The sequence below is a fragment of the Eutrigla gurnardus genome (assembly GCF_963514095.1).
Source record: "Eutrigla gurnardus genome assembly, chromosome: 9".
Taxonomy (NCBI): Eukaryota; Metazoa; Chordata; class Actinopteri; order Perciformes; family Triglidae; genus Eutrigla; species Eutrigla gurnardus.
In genome coordinates, this window is record NC_139923.1 from 17,219,049 (window position 1) to 17,242,525 (window position 23,477).

The 23,477-nt window shown below is 42.6% G+C and overlaps 3 protein-coding genes across 14 annotated transcripts in view; 2 read left to right on the forward strand and 1 right to left on the reverse strand.

The window, feature by feature from the left end:
- Positions 1 to 613: 613 nt before the first annotated feature.
- LOC311018426 (olfactomedin-4-like) lies at positions 614 to 4,232 on the forward strand. The gene is made up of 7 exons (XM_084017390.1): positions 614 to 718; positions 839 to 955; positions 1,039 to 1,257; positions 1,358 to 1,508; positions 2,499 to 2,726; positions 3,325 to 3,493; positions 3,686 to 4,232. The coding sequence occupies exons 1-7, from the start codon at positions 647 to 649 to the stop codon at positions 4,119 to 4,121; spliced, it is 1,392 nt and encodes a 463-aa protein (XP_083873516.1). The 5' UTR covers positions 614 to 646; the 3' UTR covers positions 4,122 to 4,232.
- A 1,002-nt stretch (positions 4,233 to 5,234) lies between these two features.
- ndrg4 (NDRG family member 4) overlaps positions 5,235 to 23,477 on the reverse strand; it is a gene marked incomplete at its 5' end in the record, with an annotated part of 37,079 nt that continues 18,836 nt past the window's right edge. For 9 of the 12 annotated variants that reach the window (XM_084017392.1, XM_084017400.1, XM_084017399.1 and 6 more), the window contains 15 exons: positions 5,235 to 8,260; positions 9,720 to 9,758; positions 9,903 to 9,954; positions 10,052 to 10,087; positions 11,071 to 11,118; positions 12,170 to 12,221; positions 12,651 to 12,707; positions 13,445 to 13,548; positions 13,695 to 13,751; positions 13,841 to 13,927; positions 14,079 to 14,139; positions 14,805 to 14,867; positions 15,417 to 15,537; positions 17,337 to 17,442; positions 23,350 to 23,388. In XM_084017392.1, coding sequence (XP_083873518.1) covers positions 8,106 to 8,260; positions 9,720 to 9,758; positions 9,903 to 9,954; positions 10,052 to 10,087; positions 11,071 to 11,118; positions 12,170 to 12,221; positions 12,651 to 12,707; positions 13,445 to 13,548; positions 13,695 to 13,751; positions 13,841 to 13,927; positions 14,079 to 14,139; positions 14,805 to 14,867; positions 15,417 to 15,537; positions 17,337 to 17,442; positions 23,350 to 23,388 — 1,077 coding nt within the window. In that variant the 3' untranslated portion in view covers positions 5,235 to 8,105. Of the gene's footprint in view, positions 8,261 to 9,719; positions 9,759 to 9,902; positions 9,955 to 10,051; positions 10,088 to 11,070; positions 11,119 to 12,169; positions 12,222 to 12,650; positions 12,708 to 13,444; positions 13,549 to 13,694; positions 13,752 to 13,840; positions 13,928 to 14,078; positions 14,140 to 14,804; positions 14,868 to 15,416; positions 15,538 to 17,336; positions 17,443 to 21,067; positions 21,298 to 23,349; positions 23,389 to 23,477 lie in introns of those variants that run through there. The other 3 variants (XM_084017393.1, XM_084017396.1, XM_084017394.1) reach the window with 3 other exon arrangements.
- chka (choline kinase alpha) overlaps positions 21,359 to 23,477 on the forward strand; it is a 130,224-nt gene continuing 128,105 nt past the window's right edge. Inside the window, exon 1 of the mRNA XM_084017408.1 lies at positions 21,359 to 21,365. The gene's annotated coding sequence lies outside the window, so the exon portion shown is untranslated. The remainder of the gene's footprint in view (positions 21,366 to 23,477) is intronic.

Consider the following 23,477-nt stretch of genomic DNA (forward strand, 5'->3'; position numbering starts at 1 on the left):
TGTGTGTAAATAATAATTAATAACACATAACATTTCTAAGAGCTGATGGCTACAGAGTAAATACAATGCCTTTTTAGTACCTTTAACTTCTATTAACACGTCGCCACTGTCACATCACTGCAGGGAAACAGGCGACATTGACAACATTAGTTACGGCCCTGATCCATTTAGGTTCACCGACACACTAAACATAACGGGACCATGAGGGATCAGTCAGCTGTGTTTACCTGCAGTAACACGTTTAGAGTGGAGAACAGGTCATTCACATAGAGGTGCTATATAATGTCATCACGTTATAATGGGATTCATGACACCAAGAATAAGGTGCAAACTTCACCTTTAAATCAGCCTTTTCCACTAGTAGAAAAGTGTAAAATATTGTAAAGTGCTGCCTTTAAAGCTTGACTTATATTGTGTTGTTGGCGTCCGAGCGTTACGGATCTGAAAAGCGTCTTCTTACTGATTCAGGGTTTTGTTGGTGGTGAAATCTGCCAGTATTTGTGGAGTTTTTCCCTTGTTGCAGCAATCCCAACCGCGAGGAGGAAGTGGTCACGGTGCATGGACTGAACACAAACTCAACAGTGCACATGCTGACTCAGTGGGCGTGGCCAACAGTTAGACCTGCTGCTGCATCGGACCCGCCATCATGTTCAACCTGGGAACCACCATGAAGCTGGTCCTGATGGTCCTGTGCGCTCTGATAGCCCCCTCCCAGCCGGTAAGACTCTTCTAAGTGTTATTACACACACACACACACACACACACACACACACACACACACACACACACACACACACACACACATACAAAGTATATTTACACATGTTTTCATATTCAGGCACCTGAAACATGTGGATGTGATTTGAGAAGTTCAGAGAAGTTGTTTCCTCGCGAGAAGCTCAACTCGCTGGAGGACGAAGCATTTAAATGCAACGACAACGTCCCACCACAGAAGGTCAGAACCCAGAACACAGACTACATCCTCCTTCTGCAGCTGATAACTATTATTAATACTTTACACGTTATGCTGCCGTGCAGCTGCTGGAGCTGCAGAGTCTGCTGCTGGGTCTGGAGCGCCGGCTGCCCCAGCTGCAGGAGGACGTGGCGCTGCTGCAGACGGAGGACGATGGAGACCTGTATGGGGTCGTCAGCCTGCAGGTCATCGACAACGAGCTGATGCAGATCAACCAGCTCCTCGCCCGACTCAACAGCACCACACTGGCACACCACCAGCTGACGGCAGACACAGCCACACAGGTTATATACATTCAGACTTTGCGTAAAGAGGTGAAAGTGTATCCATGTTCAGTCAAGTCTATTTTTCTAAAACTAGAGATTGCATTCATGTGTTGCTCAGCTGGTCGACCTTAAAGCCGAGATGCAGCAGCTGGAGACGTACGACAGCATGCAGGTGGTGGAGACCCAGCAGGCCAACCAGCGTCTGAAGAGAGACCTGGACCAGTGCAAGACCGGACTTAACCCCACCACCAAACCCAGTCCGCCAGGTGGTACGTGAACCGCACCTTTTGCTTCCCTGGAGGCCAACAGACAAATACCCCTCACTTATGATGCATGTATGACAGTGTATTAGGGCCATTGTAGGAAAAAGGTGCAATATTCTGAGAAAAAGTGGCAAATTTATGAGTTTATAAAGTCGCAAATGTATGAAAAAAAAGTCAAACATTTAGAAGATTATAAGTAATTATATTCTTTATATTGCTCTGTTAAATTAGTAACATTAGTGTTTTGTACAGTAAATGACAATGCTAACAACCGGCATTTATGCTAGCATAACTCCCCAAGGATCTACGCATTTTTTCCTTCTAATTATTATATCACAACATGTGACAACACCTTGTAAAGGTCCGTTGGGTAAACGCTGTTGATGGCTATTGTTGATTTTATTTAAATAGGCCAAATTGTCATCTTATTGGTGTTTATTGATCGGGTGGTTGGGCTAATATGCTAGCAGTAGTTTTCACTTGTTGTCATAGCAACTGCAAACATCCATATATAGTGTAGCATTAGACTTGTTTATATCAGCTATATGTACACATTCGACATTAGAACTCCTTTTCTAGTTGGCCTACATCAAAATAAACAAGTTTCATGTCATAAACCTGTATGTAAAAGTAAACGTACATTTTTTTAAATTAGACTTTTTTTTAAATTTGCGGAATTATAATCTCATAAATTTGTGTTTTTTTCTCTGAATATTGGCCCTTCTCTCGTTTTCTTTTCTTTTTTTCCTACACATACGCCCAAATACACCATCTTGTGATTGGGCTTTCTGAATTAGTGCTCATAATGAGTTCCTGGATGAGCAAAATCAGAATGTGGCCTTAACCTTTAGCCTTAGACCCAACGTCAGAGGCCACTCTGGTCCTGTAGCCCTAGACTGAAGCACCCCCCCCCCCCCCACCACCACCACCACCATTATGACATAATCAGATCTCAACTAGGCGTACTTACTGGGTATAATTTCTTTCCTATATAAGGTAACTGCCCCCACGGTCAGTTTGTGAACATCACTGGGCCAAAGGTGTACACACCAGGAGAGTATCCTGGCTCATACAAGTACGGAGCCTGGGGTCGGGATCCCAGACCCGAGGCAGGGAAGGAGAGCTGGTATTGGCTGGTGATGTTGACCTCCGGTAACAAATTCTCCAACTACGTCCGTCTCTACTCCAGCCTGAGCTCCCTCATCGTTGGGCTGAGTACACCAGGTAAACAACTCACATGTTATAAGTGTTGATGTTACATACAGTTGTTAGTGATGGACAACACTTTACACATAATATGAACATTTTTTTTTACGTTTCCACAACGACGGTGTTTTGGGGGGCTGCAAACTAAAACTTTATGTGTGAAATATCTTGAATAACAACTCCAGCATCGCCGTGTAAACAAGCATGGAAACGGTGACATCACGGCCACAGCACCAAATATCCATGCACGAGTAAGAAGACAATGTTGACCATGGTGGCTAACGGAGCTAACCCATCCTCTCCATGATGTTTGTTACCACTCTGAGAAAACAAAGTGTTTGTATGTTGGATGGAGAGCTGTATGGGGTTCATCGCCACCTACTGGCCTGGCATGCGTAGCCTACAGGGTTTTAGGTTTGTGAGGGTTGGGGTTCAGGCATGGCAGAGCTGACGAAAGAATGAAATATTTATTATATATATATATATATTTGAGTATTTCTTGCAGCAGGGTGGTTTATGTGAGTTTATTCCAAATAAACAACGATGTTTGTGTTCATGGAGGAGGAACAACAGAACAATGGAATCAATTCACTGTTAAATTCACCCCTCACCCCAGGTAATATCCTGATCCATACCTCGAACCCAACCACCAACACCATCCAGGGCCCCAACGTTGTGCTGTATGGAGACGCCTTGTACTACAACTGTTACAATCTAGATGCTGTTTGTCGATTCAACCTCACCTCAAAGACGGTGACCAACCTTCATCTCCCCAAAGGCACCAGGTCACTGCTCCACTTTCCCCCTGAACATCCCTGTTTGTGCTAAGGCAGAGTTAATGTCACATACCAGCAAATCTTCCATGTTGATGAAAATGGCTATATGTCGATTTGTAAGAATGATGTAAAATTATAAATGCAGGCATAGATTAATGAGTCCAAGATAATGACAATAATGATACATTGTTTGGTTTTAAGGTTTAATTCAAAGGGTAACTACTGCCACCTTGATGAATGCTACCCGTACACTGACCTGGACCTGGCAACGGATGAGTCGGGCGTCTGGGTGATCTACACCACCAACCAGGACTTTGGCAACCTGGTGCTGTCCCAGGTGGAGCAGGGCGAACCACTGAGGCTGGGCCAGACCTGGAACACCTCGGTCTACAAGCAGGGCGTGACCAATAGCTTCATGGCGTGCGGCGTGCTCTATGCGACGCGCTATGTCGACAAAGAAGAGGAGGAGATCTTCTATTCGTTCGATACCGCAACGGGGGAGGAGAGGTTCAACGTTGGCGTCTTCATCAAGAAGATGTCCCCCAACATCTTCTCCCTGAATTACAGCCCCGTGGACCAGATGCTGCACGCCTACTGCGACTCCTTCATGGTCTCATATCAGGTTTTGTTTGGTTAAATGGATGATGCTCACAGCATTTTCCATAAAAGCCTCTATGTAAATAACAGCTGCAGCAATAGCATGAACAAATAAAGGTGACTTCTTATTTCTTCTTATTTTTTGCCAGAACTTCTGCATTGTCTCATTTTGTAATTTGACAATGCAGAAGTTTTAGAGCTTTAGCCTCATTTACTTGCTATAAAAAACCTTTTAGATATCTAAGAAAAAAGCTGTTTTTCAGATGTAACGTAACCATTTAAGATCCCAAAAAGTAATCCGTTGATCCAAATGAGCCCATTTGGATTTTTAACGCAACGTTTTGACCATGAGCAGCTCCTGGTTTGGTGAGGTCACAAGTCAACAGGGTTTTTGTAATTACTCTCACTGCCAGAAGAGGCACACTGCATGTATTTAAATAATGATAATTATAATAAATTAAATAAAGAACCCATATTTAGCAATAGATAGCCAGTGGGAAGCTAGCTAACAGACAGACAGGTTGGTTTTATTCGATCTTGAGATGAACAAATGTATATTTCTCAACCCTTCTGACAGTAACACTGTTCACATGTTATTGCATGTCGAGTCGACCAGTGGGTTGGCTCATATTGTTTGGTAATTTTCTACTCATAGCAACATAAGGTGAACAAAGGTCAGCATTAAGCATTGAGGGGTTGGGAAATCACTATATAAACTATATTTGGTATACAAGTAAAATGTACATGGTAAATGCATAATGTAATGTACATTTGCTTTGCAAGACCTATATTTCTCCCTGTGGCTGATGGAGGCGTGTAAACATTATATATTAGGATTTTATAGAATTAATCTATCTGCATGAGGTGAGGAAGAAATATTTACATGATGTTACAACATAATAATAAATATGTTAAACTGTTTGAAACGGTCCACTAATGTGTGAAGCATTGTTCTTGTCAAGTTGGCGCATTTGGTTGGCGCATCTGCCCATTAAATAAGGTAACGATAAAGGAAATACATAAAGAGGGACAGACGTCAACACAAGAAAAAATTATCCGACTCCAAAAAAATTCTGACACAAAGTCTTTATTTCTTACTTGTTACTTGATTAGTACATGGACGGAGACAGCTTACTTTTCATATTAATTTGTATATAATGTAACAAAACACGTCAGAATGACAGCAAAGTACGTAAGAAGCTGAGGGGGCGACTCCCACAATATGAAACAACCAAACAACAACAAAAAGAACTTATTGCTCAATACAAATCATCCTAACGGCAGTATGAAGAAGAGTAGAACACAATATTGTTATACCACGATGAGGTTACATCCTATCGTTGCCTCTACGAAACGGGAAGGGGAAGAGAAATGTGTTGGCTTCAGGTAACCGGCTCTATCATGAAAAGGTATCTACAAGTGCAAGGAGGACACAGGTCTATACCAACCAGCTTTCACCCATCACTGCTGAACTTCACCGTTTATAGACCTTGAGGAGGAGCAGCAGGGAGGATGTGGCGGTAGAAGTGCAAACTATAGTGAGGGCTTCTCAGAGGCTGGGTGACGATACTGTACAGCACTTCAATAAAGGACGAGATACATTCAGGAGCCCCCCAGGCGGTTTGGGTAGAAGTCATGTAAGAAATTCATCCACAGGGTTCTGCAAGGAGCAACTGAGCTGTTTGATCCCAACTGTCTAATGTCGTCATTACATTTATCAGACAAATCAAACAATTCAACAATTCAAATAAATGTAATTATAATAATTATAATAATAATCTCTCCAGCATCATCAAAATCATTCTTCTTCCATTAACATTCATTCAGGTCAGAATCTCTCTCTCTGTGGTTGTGCTGGACTCTGGGGCCCCCTGGTGCTCATAAATACGACTAACACTACCAACATTTTAAAAAGTGACTTCAGCTGATAGCCCTTTAGGGTGCGACTGGGTTTGCCTGTGAGAGCCGGGGCACCTTATGATTATAATTTTTTTTTAGAGGGAAGGGGTTATTTTTTTAAGGTGGCTGGGGGTTTCCCTACATTCCAAGCTTGGCGCCCAAATGGCTCCAAAAAAGCCCCGCCCCTTACAGGCCACCTCAGGGAAGTGCACACCTCAGCAATAGGAAGGTACGCTCCTTGTACTGGAGACCGAAGAGTTTTTAATCCTATAAATGGAAACAGGAGATTGTGTCTGTGGTACATGAATACTGTACATGACTCAGCTGACACCCAGGGGACCCCACTGACGAGGTGGTCCAAGGTTCCAGCAGTTAACAGCACACAGCTTCACTAGCTAACACTACACTCACACACATGTGCTTAACTGTTCTGGGAGTATACATCATCTTACACATAACCATGGATTCATGAATGTGAAATGAATTTGTATATTTATGTAATTTTTTGGCTTGGTTCCCTTACAGAGCTTAGCCCATGTTTCATCTGAGCTGGTTTGTGAAAATGTGGAAACTTGTGTGTGTGTGTGTGTGTGTGTGTATGTTGGGGGGGGGTACCTTTGGTTTATCCATGGAGAGGGGCTGGGTGCTGTAAGGGAATGCTGCTACCAGATCTTTGGCAGTGACCTGGAAGGAGAGCTTGTTGAGTCGGCCTGGTCCGGCCTCGGCCCCCCTGGTCTAGTTTGGTTTGGGTCAGAGTGTGATTGTCACGTTAGAGACCACAAAGAGCCGACTACAGCCAGAACTGGGCCCACGCGCTGCCATTCCACCCTGATGATGGTTGATGATGATGGGTGTTTCCTCTGGTTATATGCTACATAGAAACATTGTACACAGAAGTAATCTCATGGTACATTTCCATAATAGGAAGTAGTTTCATACTTCACTTTGTGATAATTGACAATTTCACTGAAAATTGTGGATGATGAGAGTCTGGAAATAGAAATCCGTTCCACCACCAGTTCTTCAAAGGAACTTTGCTGCTACATGTGCTACATTGGACGGTTTGTTAATATCAATTAAGTTGTATCATTATCAATTAATTTGATGCTTATTTTATACTAAATTATAATCAACTCCAGCGGCTCACAAATCAAAGATTGTCACCATGCTCAAAATCAGAAGATAATTCAAACAAAAGTCTGGTTGTACTTCGGCCATTTCAGCTGTCAGCTAAATTCCCCGGTGTCTTGGCTACGTCTAACGACTGGCGAGATGATACACCTATATGCTGATGATGTCACCTTTTCATTATATTCAGATTGGCTGTCTGGTCCAATCTCCCAAACATGATATATCAGAAACAGCAGAAGGGAATCTTTTAAAATTTGGCACAAACGTCCACTTGGACTCACTTGAACTGATTCAAATAAATGGTCAAAGGTTAAAGGTCAAGTTCACTGTGACCTCATGTCCAACCCGTACTCAAGAACACAATATCTCAGGAACAACTTGAGCACATTTCTTCAAACTTGGCACAAATGTCCACTTGGAATAAGTGTAATTTACACGTTTGACATAAATCTTACAAGTTCAGCTTTAAATCAGCATGGTGTGCTCTAGCTAAAAGTTGACACATCCTCTCTAAACCCTATAGGTGCACTCTGCTACGATCGGCTGTGTTCTGTTTTCTGCTCACCAGTCCTCATAGAGAGAAATAACTGTCCTCACAACACAGAGAGAGATCACATTTTGTCCACACAACACTTTTTTGTTGGGGGGGGGCGGGGGGGGGGGGGGGGGGGTGACACTGCAAGAACAAAAAGAGTTGCTTAAATCTTTAGGTGCTGGGCGACAGGTGTTGTTAGGGTGGATATTTCAGGTCAGGGGTGTTAATAGCAACACATATGGTATTTTACAGTGGAGGGGGGAGGCAGGTGGCGGACGAAGGGATAGGTGGCGAATGAAGGGACCTGGAGGAGATAGATGTAGAGAGAGAGAGCTGTCACAATCTACCACGTCTGACATTGAACTCTCAATCCTTCACATCACAGACCACTACCTCCTTTTGTCTAGCTCCTTCTCTCTCCATCCCTCTAGCCCCCCCCCTGCCCTCTCTGTGGACCCCTCAGCAGGACACCTCCATGGTGTGGGTGACGGTGCCGACTCCCTCGGTGCTGTCAGAATGGGTGCAGGCCCGAGAGCGGGACCCATCCATGGAGCTGGCACTGGTCAGGGAGGCCGTCCTGGACCGAGCCAGGCGGGTCATACTGGCGGAGGGCACTGGGGGGGGGGGATTAAGCAGATGTTAACATGGATCCCTGACTGGCTCACACAACATATGGTCTGTATTGTTCATTAAAGTTGTCGGTGGGTCCGTCTGTCCATCTGTCCGTCCATCCGTCTGCCTGTCTGTCTGTCTGTCTGTCTGTCTCTCTCTCTCTCTCTCTCTCTCTCTCTCTCTCTATATATATATATATATATATATATATATTATATTTATATATAAATCGTATATACATACAAAAAAAAGAAGAAGAAAAAAAAGAATATATTTTACGGAGTCACAAAATAATGACTACTAATATAAAAACATCGACTCCATCTTGGAGAGTCCCTTATCCGTCCAAGTCTTGGTGAGTCTGGTTCTCGTAGAAATGTCTCTGCTTTCATTGACGCCGCAGAGATTTTGTATGATATGCAACCGAAGCCTGAAAGGAGCCTTGAAGGCCTTGAATGCATTGAGTTTCATGCTGCACACTGTGCTCTTGTGGTTCAGGCTCAGAATTTCAGCACTCTGCATTTAGTGTTCATTCAGCAGTTTTTTTCATTTGAATAAGCTCTCATTTGATCACAGGAGCTAGGTCTAGTATTCTGTTGGCTGTTCTCTATCACGTTTCTATCACAATGTTGGTTGTCATTTAATGATGCAGTCACTTGTTACAAATTTAGGCTGCGAGCCAACTGGAGGCCATGCAAAGAGCATACCGGAGATGCAATGGCAAAGGAATGGGGGGGGGGGGCAGTATATTTTTCTGTGAGGAAAAATATTTTAGATTTAAAAAAATCAATAATATACAGAAGCCCTGAGAGGCAAGTAAAAAATAATAACTTTCTGATCTGAACTGTTTTCTTTCCCGTGTCTATGCCTTTAAGAACAGAGTATTTATTCATCTGTGGAACAGAGACGAAGAAAAACATTTTTCACAGGATCATTTCATTGTAAGATAAGTGCTTGTTGTTGTAGTTATCATTGTTGCCACAACAGGCTGAAGGTCACCACAAGCCCGTGTTCTAAATCGGCTAAACTTCTCCTGATAAACACATGAATACATTTATTATATTTAAAACATTGGTGATGCTCTTCAGCTTGTTGTAGTGAAATTAGACGCTTTTCTCACCTGTTTCACAGATGAAAACAACATTGTAAGAAACTTACAAAGATTATCCTGGGACATTCCTTTAGTTCACCTTCTTAAACACATGAGAGAAAACGATTTAGATCAGATGTAGAAAATTAATCACCTGACTGTTTTTCCCACTTGCTTTCAGGGCTACTGTATTTATATCCTTCAGATTATGAAAATAAAAAGGAACTGGAGATGACAGCAAAAGTAAAGGTTTCATAACAGCCCAAACTATTTACTCATAACAAAATTAAATTAAAATACATTTCAAAATGCCAACGTTATCGAACAGGGCAGCAATAAGAGGTCAGAGCTGAAGGGGGGGGGGGGAGTACCTGGCCCTCCACTCAACCTGCGATCCTTCACATAAGCGACTGAGAAAACGGGGCAAGGAAGACAGAGGGCGAGATTAACACAACTCATGTCCCTCCGCAAGAAACACACAACCACACACATCAACAACTAATATTACTACAGATACAACTTTAAAACCACACTCTCTCTGTCTGGACACTTACTGTAGCCCATTCCCTGCAGGAAGTACTTGAAGGCTTCAGTCAGCTTCCCAGGCTGCAACGCAACGTATGAGAGTGTTATTTCACCGATCAAGCTCAGATCCCAATGCTGCATCTGTTGTTATTATAACTGCCAGTTGTTAGTGTCTTACCTGTGTGAGCTGGGGAAGTCCACCGGAGTCGGCCATCTGCATGACAGGAGAGAGCAACGATGAACGAAAAAACTTTAAAATCTTTATTTATTCCCCTGTTATTGCATCATATTTGGTGTTCATTCTATATTTTCGATAATTGTTTTAATATAATATAATATAATTCAATATTAAAGTTACCTGTAAAATAAATGAAAGATAAAAGATATACTAAAAATATTTGTCTTGTTAAATTGTTGCAGCAGAAGACACATGGCCTGCTTCTTCCAGTCGATCAATCAAAGAATAGTTTGTTGACAGATGAGTGAATCTGTTGTGTCTTTGCTTTCCCCGAGTCCTTCAATCTAGTCTCGTTAAGAAAACAGGAAGCTACTGGAATGTTATTACCGGCAGCCAATGCAATGCTGAGGACCTCCTCACAATAAAAGTCTGTCAAAAATGTGTCTTTACACTTTTTCCATAAATGTTTCTTTCTAAATAATTCATAGATGCATTTCTGAAAGTTTTAACAATAAGATTGATTAAAAATACATATATGTAGAGTTTGCACGTTATTGTGCTAACATTCTGTTATTTCACATTTCTCAGAAGAGTGCAGTCACAGAACAGCTAAGATACTGAAGAACCATCAGACCTCTGGTAGAGGACCCGAGCTTGAAGGACAAAACAAAAACATTGACTGTTTATGTTTTTATTTTTGTGCATTTTCTTTATAAATTATAATTTTAAGAAAATCTCATATAACCCATGCAGTACTCCAAAGTACCCATAGGGGCACTAGTACCCAAACTGTTCTTTCCCAAACTGAACAACACAGTTTACATGTCGCTGTAAAACCTTTTTACAATGTTTAAAATTGAGCATTCATTTATCATATTAGTTTGTGTAAATTAGGAGTGTTATTTATTTATTTTGTGACTGTAAACGGTTGATGTGATTGCACAACAACTGTGATTTTATTGTCTAATGATGGAGCAGCTGCAGGTGAGATGAGGACAAACAAAGAAAGAAACAGCTACCTTTAGGAAGGTGGTGTTGGTCGGATCCAGTTTGGAGTTGCACTCGACCTTGAGGACAAAAACAGCTGTTTGAACTGAATGTAACAAAAAAAACGCTTGTCATCTTGGGCTTGGACAGGAACTGTATGTGCTGCATATACAGTATATTTATATATATATGTGTGTATATATGTGTGTGCGTGTGTGTGTGTGTGTGTGTGTGTGTGTGTGAGTGAGTGACCCAGATACTGCAGTCTGCTGCAGAGATGAGTCACTCCAGCAGGCTGAGAGCACAGCCGCAGTGCACACACACACACACACACACACACACACACACACACACACAAACATAGTCAGTGTCATCATACACACAATGAACATGTTTTTGCTCTGTGCTGCTTCCTGCTGCGTTTAATCCTTAACCCCTCACACAGATTGCATATTTTACTACACAAACATGTTAAATATGAAAAATTTAAAATTGTCTTTAAAATCCTTGTAATAACAAGCTGTATGAGTCATCTAATTAGAAATCACAGCAGCAACACTGTTGCAGATGCAGGATATGTAAATGTGAGTGGATGCATCCTCTCTCTCAGCAGGAAGTGAAGGAATGTGTCATTTATGTGGAAGCATATTTGTGATTTGGGGATAATAAGAATTTAATTAAACCTATATTAATTTCCAGGAGACCTACCCAGTCCCTAACTATAACCACTACTATCCTAATCCTAATCTTAACCAAACGCTAACCTATAATAGGAATTATGGGAACGCGTCATTTTGTCCCCAAAATGAAGTAAAAACATTTAAGTCCCCACAATGTCATCTATAGTATTAAAAACACACATTATGCACATGGAGTCCCTGAGGGTGTAACAGGGTCGCAGCAAGAGTTTATCAGGTCTCTGCAGACTGACCTGTTTCTGTTTTACTGAATAAAGACAAACAGCTACTAGCTGGATTTAAATGCCAAGAACACAAGAACATTGGAAGAACAGAAGGGTTAGTTTGTTAGAGCTGCTGATAGAAACAGGAAGTAGTCATCTACGTAGAAAAGAACAGCAGATAGCTATGAAACAGATACTGCATGGTGAGACAAAGGTGCTGCAGGACTCACCACTCCCTCCTCGGCGGGGGCGTTGTCTCCCACAACCAGCATCACAGGACACCTTTGAGGACATGTAAATGTTAAGACAAGTAGCTGGAGGCGGACTGGTTCCGGCTTGGTTCTGGCTTGGTTCTAGCCTGAATCAGAATCTTGGTTGTATGTCGAGTTTAAGGCCTGATTATGTCGTAATGTTGTGGTTTTGCTGATTGTTATTTGATTAATCAATTACTTTTTAGTTAGATATAATCCCCTATGTTTGATTTGTCCAAACCCCAAATTATATATTAGCAAAGATCTCAAGCAGCAATATGTCATAGTTAAAGTTACTCCGAGGAACTTCTAACTGGCTCAATGTGAAACTGATGCCTCTTAGTAAACTAAACCATCAACCAAAACAGTGGCTATTTCTGTGGTGTTTGTATTGACCTCAATTGCACCCAAATCATATGGATCAATTAAATGTATTATGAAACTGTGTCTGCAGACTCACTTCAGGGTCTTGGCATTGATCACGGTGCCACTGCGGTTCATCTCCAGGTCCCTCCGACTGAAAGACACATCATCAAGTAAATAAAGTGTTTAGTGTGTGCTCAGGGACTACAGGAGGAAAATAGCATGTTTTTTTTTTATTGTTTTTTTTTAAGTAATGCATCTCTCCTTGTTTTATATAAGGCTAATGTTGTATTGTGCATTGTCCCTGTTTAAATAAATACAAATACAATTATTTACATGACATACATTTGGCTAACATTTTTTAAACTAATTTATTTATTCGGGAAATGCTTTACTTTATAATCCACAATATGTATTTAAATGCTGTAATAAGTAATTACATTGCAGTTTGAGTTTACAAAAGTGAATACTACAATGTAGTATTGTTTTGTAAACCTAATTATGTAGTTTTGTTGTCTAACCCTAACTGAACCCCAAACTCCCCAAAGTGTCTTGAGTGGTCGAAAAGACTAGAAAAGCTCAATATAAATGCAGATCCATTTACTGGGACCATCAACATTACATAATTCGTAGGCAACAAAACTACATAGGGTTAAACATGAAGACTGGAGGGGCTGGGATTCAAACCAGCAATCTTCTGGAGGACAACTCACTTGCAACATAACCAATTGTGCAGATTTGTCTAATAGGTATGTCTTAACATAACAATATAGTTGTATTATGTAAAACTACCTGTGTATTTATTATCTAAACCTAACTATGTAAGTTTATATTTATTTTACTGAAATGTTATTTGAACCTGTGTGTTAGTAGGAAACTGTTTCTCCCCACCCGTTGTACATATTCCAGAAAAGCTGCAGGTTGAACTGGTTGACATTGTTGTTGATCTGTTGCCGGTAGCTCTGCACCAGCTCTGTGTTGTTCATCAGCTCCTCCTGCAGACAAACACAAACAACCTGCCTCCATATCTGCCTGTCATACACAAATATAGTATTTGCTTTGAGAATTAGGATTGCCAAGAAAGGTAAGAAAAGTAGAACAGGGATTGAAGATCCCTTTTATTCCTGGATCCCCGTTTTACCTGGCTGAAGAGATGCGGCAGCACCGTATCTGGCAGAGCGCTAGTCAGACCGGACAGCTGGGGGAAGGATGGGAGATTGTTAGAAAACACAAAGCTGGCCTGGTTTTGGAAGTGTACCCTTGTGTACAGCAATAGACGGACCATACCTTGGTGGCAGCCCAGTCAATCCAGCCTTTGCCATTGGGGTCGATGTTGAGCAGAACCAAACCCTCCACCAGGTCAGGGAAGATCAGCTGAGAGCAGAACACAAAGAAACATATGTATTGCTGGATTCAGATGTATCAAAAAAAGAGACTTCTTCAAAACACATGAACCCTGAATGTCTAATCTAGTTCCAGGATCCTTCTGAACAGGGCAGCGTAAGAGAATCAGGCTGTGACTTACAGCAAACTTGGCCAGGATGTAAGCTCCAGCTCCAACTCCGATCCCAACGATGCTCTTGAATCTAAAAAGATCCATTTGCAAGTTTTAAAGACAACAAATGACACACAACTGTAATAGTTCATATGTGTGGAGTGAACAAGGATGCAAGGACAGTGTTGTGATAGTCTATACAATGTTACAGAATAAAATGAAATGAATGCTTCTACTGTGGCCAGTAGCCTACTGTCCATCCGTGCAATACAATCTACAGGAATGAAATAGGCTAGCTCGTAGCGTAGCCATGGGCAGCTATGCTGTTAAATGCCTAGAACGCGAGTAATTCAGATTTTCCCAACAAGTGATGAGTGTTCTTGTTTTAGTTTTAAATGTTTTTTATATCTCCTATCTATTATATTTCCTAGAAGTTTCTCTGTACCAGTGATGGTTCTGGCGGTTACATCTGCCATCGCGACCGAACCTTTGGAGCATAAGTGTAGCGTCCACCCTCCGCTTCACCCTCAGCTAAACACTGTTAGCGCCGTTAGCACTGCTGCTGTACTGTGAGTGACTAGCTGTTGGCTCAGCCATCACCATGGTGACAACCATGTGGTGGACATCATAGATTTGCTCTGAACTACAACTGCATGCTTTTTTAATGTCCTCATAGAAATCTGACAGCATTGGAGTAATCTGAACAGACAACGCTGAGGAGGACAGATGGCTGTTATTGAATTTAAAAGCACCAACCCAAAGTGCTGCACCACGGTGGGCAGCATCCCAGCCAGCTGGTCCATGGTTGGGTACTGGTACCTGTGAAGGGAAAGGAAAGACAATGTTTACTTAAAATCATAATGCATCAACTCATTTTGATCATCATTGATAACTCTCAGCTGCATAATTCCTGTTTTTACTTCCCTGCACATTGTTCTTGCAGTTTTTTTGCTTGTATCACAGCAAATTGCCCTCTGGAGTATATTGTATATAGTTTATGCTTTTTCTCTATTTTATACTGGACTTGTTTTGGTATATTTATAGTGTGTGCTAATATATTATTTATATTTTGAATTCTTTAGATATGTATATAGCGTGTGCATTACTGTTGTTTTGGACAACTGGCTGCTTAAATAAAATCATTTTCCAGTTTTGGATTAATACATACATCTATTGAATCGATCTATCTATCATTTGAGATCATCCTAAATAAATAATGATAACTTCAGCATTAATCTATTCACTATGAGCCTCACGCCCCGAACACCAACACTTGGTAAATAATGAATAATCATCCATTCATTAGTGGTTATTATAAGTGATTAATTCTGTATTTCGTGGTGTATTTGTGTATTCATGTATTTCTACCCCTGTGGCAGCTGCGACGCTCCGATCTGCTGGCCCGGCGCGTCGACGTGGCAGACCACGAAGTGCTTGGTGATCTCCTGCATGTCCTCGTTGTTGAAGAATGAGTTGAAGCACAGCTTGTCTGTGGGCGAGTGAGGAGACAAGAAGTAAGACGAGGACGGAGGAAAGGTGAGCGGGGGGGAGGATGGATGAGAGCAGCGGGATGTGATCGTGTTAGAAATGCCCCACACTCAGAGAGGACCTTGAAGGTGACCATCTGTGCAGCGGATGCTGAGCCAAAAGACAAACCGAGAACGGGATAGCACAGTGGTAGAGTTGGCGCCCCTCGTACCGAGGCTAAGCCCTCACCGCATTCGGGTTCAAATCTGATTGCCGGCCATTTCTGCAATGACATCCCCATCTCTCTCACCCCCTTTCACTGTCACTCTCCATCAATTAAAAGCACAAAATAATAAAAATGATACATGGATGTTGGTGTGTAGAAGAATATGTGTTGTGAACGCTATCATTTCATTGGTGTTTGTTCCTTAACAGGAAGTCCTGTCATGTTGGTTTCATAATCGGTTAAATGTTCTTCACAACAACATTAAGCCCATGTTTAAATGAAGGGACTATAACTGACTACAATCTCTTTATTTATTTAGAGGATTTCTGTCAAGCTCCATTTCCTGAACTCGTCTAGAAGATCGAGAACTCTGCACCCAGACCTGGTTCCATGCATGATGGATGTCAGCTCCTCCCATTGACTACATTCATGGACGGCGACGCTGTGTGAGGACGGAAGAGAAGCTTCTCTTCGTTAAAGATTCATCGGTCCGCAGTTTGGACTCTGATGGACTCCATGACCCACTTTGTCTCTCTCGTCATCACTTCTCATATCTTTCTTCTTTTCTCTCACTCGTATGTGTTTATGGTGGGTTGGAGGAACTCCCAACCAATTTTCCTTTTGTGTGATTTTCCTGCACCTCTTTTCAACCCTCTCTCTCCTTTCACCCCTCTCTCTCACTGATTCACTGTGAATACTAATGAGCTGTTCTGCTGCAGAAAATCACAAGCTCTCTCTTCTCTTCTTCAGTCTGATGATCAATGTTTCATTTGTTTAATTGTTTTCTAGATTGTTTACTGAATGAACATAGATCTAGAATCAGTTTGACAGGAAGGAAGAGGACCAGAAGGCAATGGGACAGACGGCCAGACAGATCTGCAGGCAGCGGAGCCATGTCCACACCATCCTCCAGACCCCCACCATCTTCCATCCTCCAGACCCCCACCATCCTCCAGACCCCCACCATCTTCCATCCTCCAGACCCCCACCATCCTCCAGACCCCCACCATCTTCCATCCTCCAGACCCCCGCCATCTTCCAGATCCCCACCATCATCCAGATCCCCGCCATCTTCCAGACCCCCGCCATCTTCCAGACCCCCACCATCCCGATCCCCCCTCCTGGTCCCTCCCTCAGCGGGATGTTTTTCTGACCTACATTTCATCCATGACTCTCATTCATGTGCTTCCTCATAACTTCCTTATCACAGAGAAAATACTTGAATCAGATCACGAGACGATCCAACGACGTTGTCATCTTTGTACAGAACGTCAGCAAAACAAGCGGTGTGCTGATTCACATCACGTTGGAGTCGATTAGATTGTTTTAAAAAAGGGTCTACAAGGGTCTAAAAGGACCAATGGATCCGAGTCTTCTTTAAGATTTCATCATGGAGTTTGATATTATATTATACAACATATTTTTATATATCTTCCAGACCCCCATTGTCTGTGTTTGTGTGTGTGTGTCTGTGCTGGCAGCATAGAAGCCAATTATCACCTCTGATAAGAGCAGAAACACCTTGTCAAAAAGCCTGGAATAGCTGTCAACACATACACACACACACAGACACACACACACACGTGGATACTCACGGTTCAGTCCCACATCGTGGTAGGTGAGGATTGTGGGCTTGTTTCCTTTTGGGGCCCCGCGGATCACCACATGCAGCATCCCATAGGGGGTCTCGACATCATGTTCCTGTGAAACACACAAACACATCGTTGCTCACCAGAGGCCTGTTGGCTTATCTGTGTCAGCTCCTTGAGCCGTATGTTGCTGGGGCACCACGTCCGCAGGTTTGCCCCTCGTACGTGAAATATGCAGCTCTGCTGCCCGTAGACTGATCTATGCATTTGATCTATGTATCAAATGCTGCTGGACACACACACACACAGTCGGCTGTTTTAGCGGGAACATTTGCATCCTCAGAGAAAACTGAGACCTGGTGACGCATGACCCGTCCATGTATAGAGATAGAGTGTAGTGATGAAGTCATACTCCCTCTGTGTGTGTTTGTTATCAGAGCTTCTCCTTGCTCCGTTCACATAGCTGGCAGGCCATGTACCATTTAGTGCATGTTAGTACTCTGCACCGGTCTCATCACAGTCAGAGCTGATAACGGCGTCCCAACCGACAGTGTCGTCCGGAAACAAAGCAGCCCCCCTCCGGTCCCCCCTCAGGTAAACACTGTTAGTTCTGTTAGTTCTGTCAGCACTGTATAGCATCGTTAGCTGTCACCATGTTGAGACAGGTAGAGGACCAACTACCAGGATCCTGTTGACCCAGAGCAGCGTTTGACAGGTAGAGATCCTACCAGGATCCTGTTGACCCAGAGATGCGTCTGACAGTCTGCCTGTCTGTCTGTCTGACTGACTGTCGTACAGTCTAAACTACCATCAGCTATTTCATTGAGTTTCCTTTCAGCAAAATGCTCTGTGTGAATTTGTAAAATAGTAACAGTGTGCAAGTTTAGGGCTTTTATTGTGAAAGGTAAAAGGTAAACACTGCCTTTGTCAAGGTTGAAGATAATAAATCCTCTACATAGTCCACATATAATGGGATTATATTTTACATTTTGTGAGAAAAACGTGTAAATGATGATATCGGAACTTTTGAGGCTTTACGTAGTAAACGATGACGACTTCCGGTCGGTGTCTCGACCAATCAGATGCCTCGAACTCTCGTTTTCTTGGACGGTAGAATCCAATCAGGAGCAGGTCCATACAAAGCTGGGTTAGTGAGTATGTAGTGAATAAGTAAAAAATGTACTGATGAGTCACTGTTTCCTGTTTCTGTTCTGCTTCCTGTCTATTAAACTCTGTTATATAAAGACTTCCTGTTTTACGTTTATATCATAAAAAACATGAAACCATTTCAGGGATACATCAAGGATGTTGTCTTTTCATGAAAATCAATAAAAAAAACAAAAGAGTAGGCAGTTGGGAAAAAGCCACAGCATCCTACCACTGAAGAGTCTGAAGCTGTCTATGTTCCCTCCGATTTATAAAACAATATTAACAGATCTGCCATGACGAAGGTAGAACTCTGTACAGGATCCTTGTGGCTCCGAGTAGATCGCTGACTCGTCAAACCTCATTTTGTCAGCACCCGCTGGTCGGAGCAGCCAAACTCAAAATGGAGGTGGGAGATATGTGTTACCATTACTGCACAATGAAGGCACACACACACACACACACACACACACACACACACACACACACACACACACACACACACACAGCAGAGTGGTATTTTCGGATTATTCTGGCTGGATTAGGTGGTAAAAAACCCTGAAAGCTTTTAGTGATGATGTCGACCTCCGGTCTGTTGAACAAAACGGAGACCGACATCACCACCGCCGTCTCCTTGACAACAGTAACACAGAGAGAAAAATCGACTGTATATCTTCACCTGCAGGGTCTTTCGTCTGCTGTAACGATTCATGTGGAGCCATTTATACAACTCAGACACCAACCGCTAAACACCAGCAGCAGATCGTCAACCAGCAGTCAGGAGTTAATCCAGCAAGATTATCCCTCCATTGTTTCAGTGTCAACGTCAGTGTTATCTGCAAATCAGTGTTCTAATTGGAGGCAGTTAATTAGTGTTAGTTACAGTTTGTTACTGTTATTTACAGTTATTTACTGATATTTACTCTTAGTTACTGGTATTTACTGTTAGTTACTGATATTTACTCTTAGTTACTGGTATTTACTGTTAGTTACTGATATTTACTGTTAATTACTGTTAGCTACTATTATTTACTGTTAGCTATTGATATTTACTGTTGTTATTGTTAGTTACTGTTAGCTACTGGTATTTACTGTAAATTACAGTTGGCTCCTGGCATTTACTGTTAGTTACTGTTAGCTACTGTAATTTATGGTTAGTTACGGTTATTTACTGTTAGTTACGGTTAATTACTGATATTTACTATTAGTTAGTTACAGTTATTAACTGTTGATTACAGTTAGTAGGGTTGTCAAAAGTATCGGATACGATACTAACTTGCAAAAGTATCGATACTTTTCAACAGTCCCGTCTCTGCCAGTTGACGCTTGACTTCCCAGAGCAGCGCTGCACAGCCCCCTCTCTAGCAGTGCTTATTTACTGTTAGTTACCGATAGTTACTGTTATACTGTTAGTCACTGTTAATAACAGTTAGTTACTGTTTGTTACTGTTAGTTACTGCAGCACAAGCCCCTTCTACGCTGCCTTTTCGTTGCAGGAATATCACTATTTTTTCAGCCCAGTCGCTACCTAGACAGAAAGTGGAGACAGGATGTTCCTCCTCTGGGACGTCAACGGAGGTCATCACAGAGGTCGTCACAGAGGTCATCACAGAGCAACAGAGGAGGAACGAGACGAGACGGACGTTGTGACGTTGTGTTGCAAGGCGACGCGCCACCAGAGACTTTATCTGAAGAAGATAAAAGCCAGTTGTTGCTGAAACAAGGCCACCGTTTTCTCATCAACATGTTTATGACGTAGAGCAGCTTCTCTGGTGGTTGAAGAGTCTTCATAATATGCACGACAAGTTGTTTTATTCTTTTGGCTCTGCAGCGAATCGGATTTTAGATTGGATTTAATTTATCATTGAACTCGTCACACGGCACGTCTTCATCGTCTCTGGGGCCTGAGAGACGGGATGCTTCTGTTTAGGAGACACCGCAACAGTGCAAAGCTGCGTTCTTTATAAACGCTGTCATCACGGCGTATTTTTGACTTTCAGAGATTACGGAGGAATCGTCTGCGTAAAAACACTGATAGTCGGCTGGTGAAACACAATGAGACATTTCACAAACACACGATGACCTTCAGGTGTTCACACTCAGAAGACGTGTTATTCCTTTACTCACACACACACACGCACACACGCACACACACACACACACACACACACACACACACACACACACACACACACACACACACACACACACACACACACACACACACACACACACACACACACACACACACAGTGTTTATCTGCAGAGGCATGTGCATCACTGCAACGCTGCAACGCTGCATCGCTGCATCCATGGCTGTGCTCTTAAGTGTGTCAGTGGGCCAAACAATGACCCATCATTCACAGTGACGCTGCAGTTTCTCCTCCGACTCAACATTCAAACTGACATTTCAAGACATTGTTATCTCTCCTTTCCCCCAAAATAAATAACCTATTCAACCTCTAGAGGACAATAGCAGCTCACCACAGACTCCTTTGTAAAAACCAAGAGATCGATTCTTGTTGTTGCCACCAGATTCCAATACAGCGACACAAAAACACAAATACACACACAACCTCCCTGCCACTCACCCCGTCCCAGCACTCAGGCATGGCTCCACAGTCAGTGTTCTCTGAGTGATGAAGAAGATGAGGAGGAGGAGGACACAGGCAGATAGGCAGGCAGGAAGACAGACAGACAGACAGACAGGCCTCTCCTGTTTTAAGGGACTAGGTCCTGGTGAGAGTCGCTGTGGGATGCAGAGTCGGCTGTTCGATGCTGCTGCAGGCTGCTGCAGTGTCTTTGTCTGCTCTGCACTACTCCCACCCAGACTCTCAGCTCGGAGCTGCCCCCCCCCCCCCCCCCCCCCCCCCTCACTCTTCCCCCTCCCCCTCTATAGGCACCGAGACAAGCCGGAGGTGATTCGCTCTGATCACTGCTTCCGCTGCACACGATTGGTCAGCTTTCATATCAGTCTCTCTGGATACGCTCTCATCAGCACCACTGCTCTGGTTAAGATCTAGTTCTGCTCTCTAGTGTAGATCTAGTTCTGCTCTCTAGATTAGATCTAGTTCTGCTCTCTAGTGTAGATCTAGTTCTGCTCTCTAGATTAGATCTAGTTCTGCTGTCTGGGATCTAATTCTGCTTTCTGGTTTAGATCTAGTTCTGCTCTCTAGTTTAGATCTAGTTCTGCTGTCTGGTTTAGATCTAGTTCTGCTCTCTAGTTTAGATCTAGTTCTGCTGTCTGGTTTAGATCTAGTTCTGCTGTCTGGTTTAGATCTAGTTCTGCTCTCTAGTTTAGATCTAGTTCTGCTGTCTGGTTTAGATCTAGTCATGCTCTCTGGTTTAGATCTAGTTCTGCTCTTTTGTTTAGATATAGTTCTGCTCTCTAGTTTACATCTAGTTCTGCTTTCTAGTTCTACAACGTAACGTAAAAGTGTAACTAGCATACATAAAAAACAACCACTCTTAGTGGATTTTCTTACGCATGTTGCCAAGTGTCACAATGTCACAGGTACCATAGTGGTCTGTGAAGGTTCTCAGTTATCCAGATCCTTGTGGTCTTTGAAACATTTGGACCTGGTTTAGGGTTTCGAACAAGTTTCTCGTCCAATCCAAGAGGCTTCTTCAGTTTCTAACAGACTAGTGTGAGGTGTTTATTCTTGTGTAATACTCATGTGACTCCTGGACCCCCTAGCCCTCAAGGGAAACACAAGTTTTTAGCAGTTTGGTGGGTCTTGAACCAACAGGCGAACTGAACATGGGTGTTAATGGGTCACCTGAGCGTCGTTGACCCATCCTGCCCCCATGAGACTTGATCTGGTCTAGTCCTAGTGTGTATGGTTGATGGTGATGTGGTCTGGGGACTGATATTAGGTCTGTACTGTATGTGGCTGATAAACCAGCTCCTCTGTGAGAGATGGTCGTTCCAGGTCGACTAAGATGATTCTTTATCTCGTCTCATCTGTTAAATGCATGTGTAATATACATCATTTAAAGGTAACTGAGCAAACGCATTAAGATTAAATAAAAAACGTGAGGAAGCTCTCAGTCTCATTTACAAGCGATTCAGGACTTAATATATATTATCTCTTCTTCATCTGAACGGAAAACACCTGAACATGAACCACCAGAAAATATAAATATTCTGCAAAGTAAACATTGCATGTTCCCAAATATGCAATGAGGCAATGTGTTTGGTGAAATGACAACTTTTCATGCATGAATTAAAAAAAAAGAAGTTTAAACCACTTTCAGAATGTATTAAATAAATGAGAACAAGTTAGAGCAGAAAGCCAGCAGAAAGAACAAAGCAAAGTGTCAGGTTAAAGAGGGATGAACGTCTCATCACTCCTGTCTGACACTGAGTCTGTCTGACACCAGAATAAACATGCAGCGTTGTTACATGTGTGAAGCTCAGCTGATTAAAACAAAACCCAGAGCATGCTGATTCACAAGGTTCAAACTCCTGACATGTGAGAGTTCAGATGCAGAGTCGGGTTTAAAATTGGTGGAAAACAGCCAACTCATGAGCTCTTATGGTGAAACAAAGAAAACAGCATTTGATTGCAACTGACGTAATTGGTCCAGTTCAGTGTTGTAACGAAAACAAAGAGATGTGATCTACAGTAACACGTTCTTGTTCCAACTCGTCAAATCCTTCAGTTCTGTTGTTTCTCCAGAGTTTGACGCACTTTGATGCACAAGCACGAAGAGAACAAGGAAAGATGAAGGGTGATATATGGTGATAGTGATAGATGGTGATAGAACGTGATAGTGATAAACAGTGATAGATGGTGACAGGCGGTGATAGACGGTGATAGATGGTGATAGCCGGTGACTATACGAAGGATGGAACAGATCAGCAGCTCACCTTCCAATCCCCCGCTGGCATCAGCTGTTCACAACTTCCCTGCACAGAAAGACAAGTGGAGACAATTAAAACAGGAAGCAGATAATAGTCTGAATTAACACAAGGACGTCGGCTTACAGAAGAGCAGC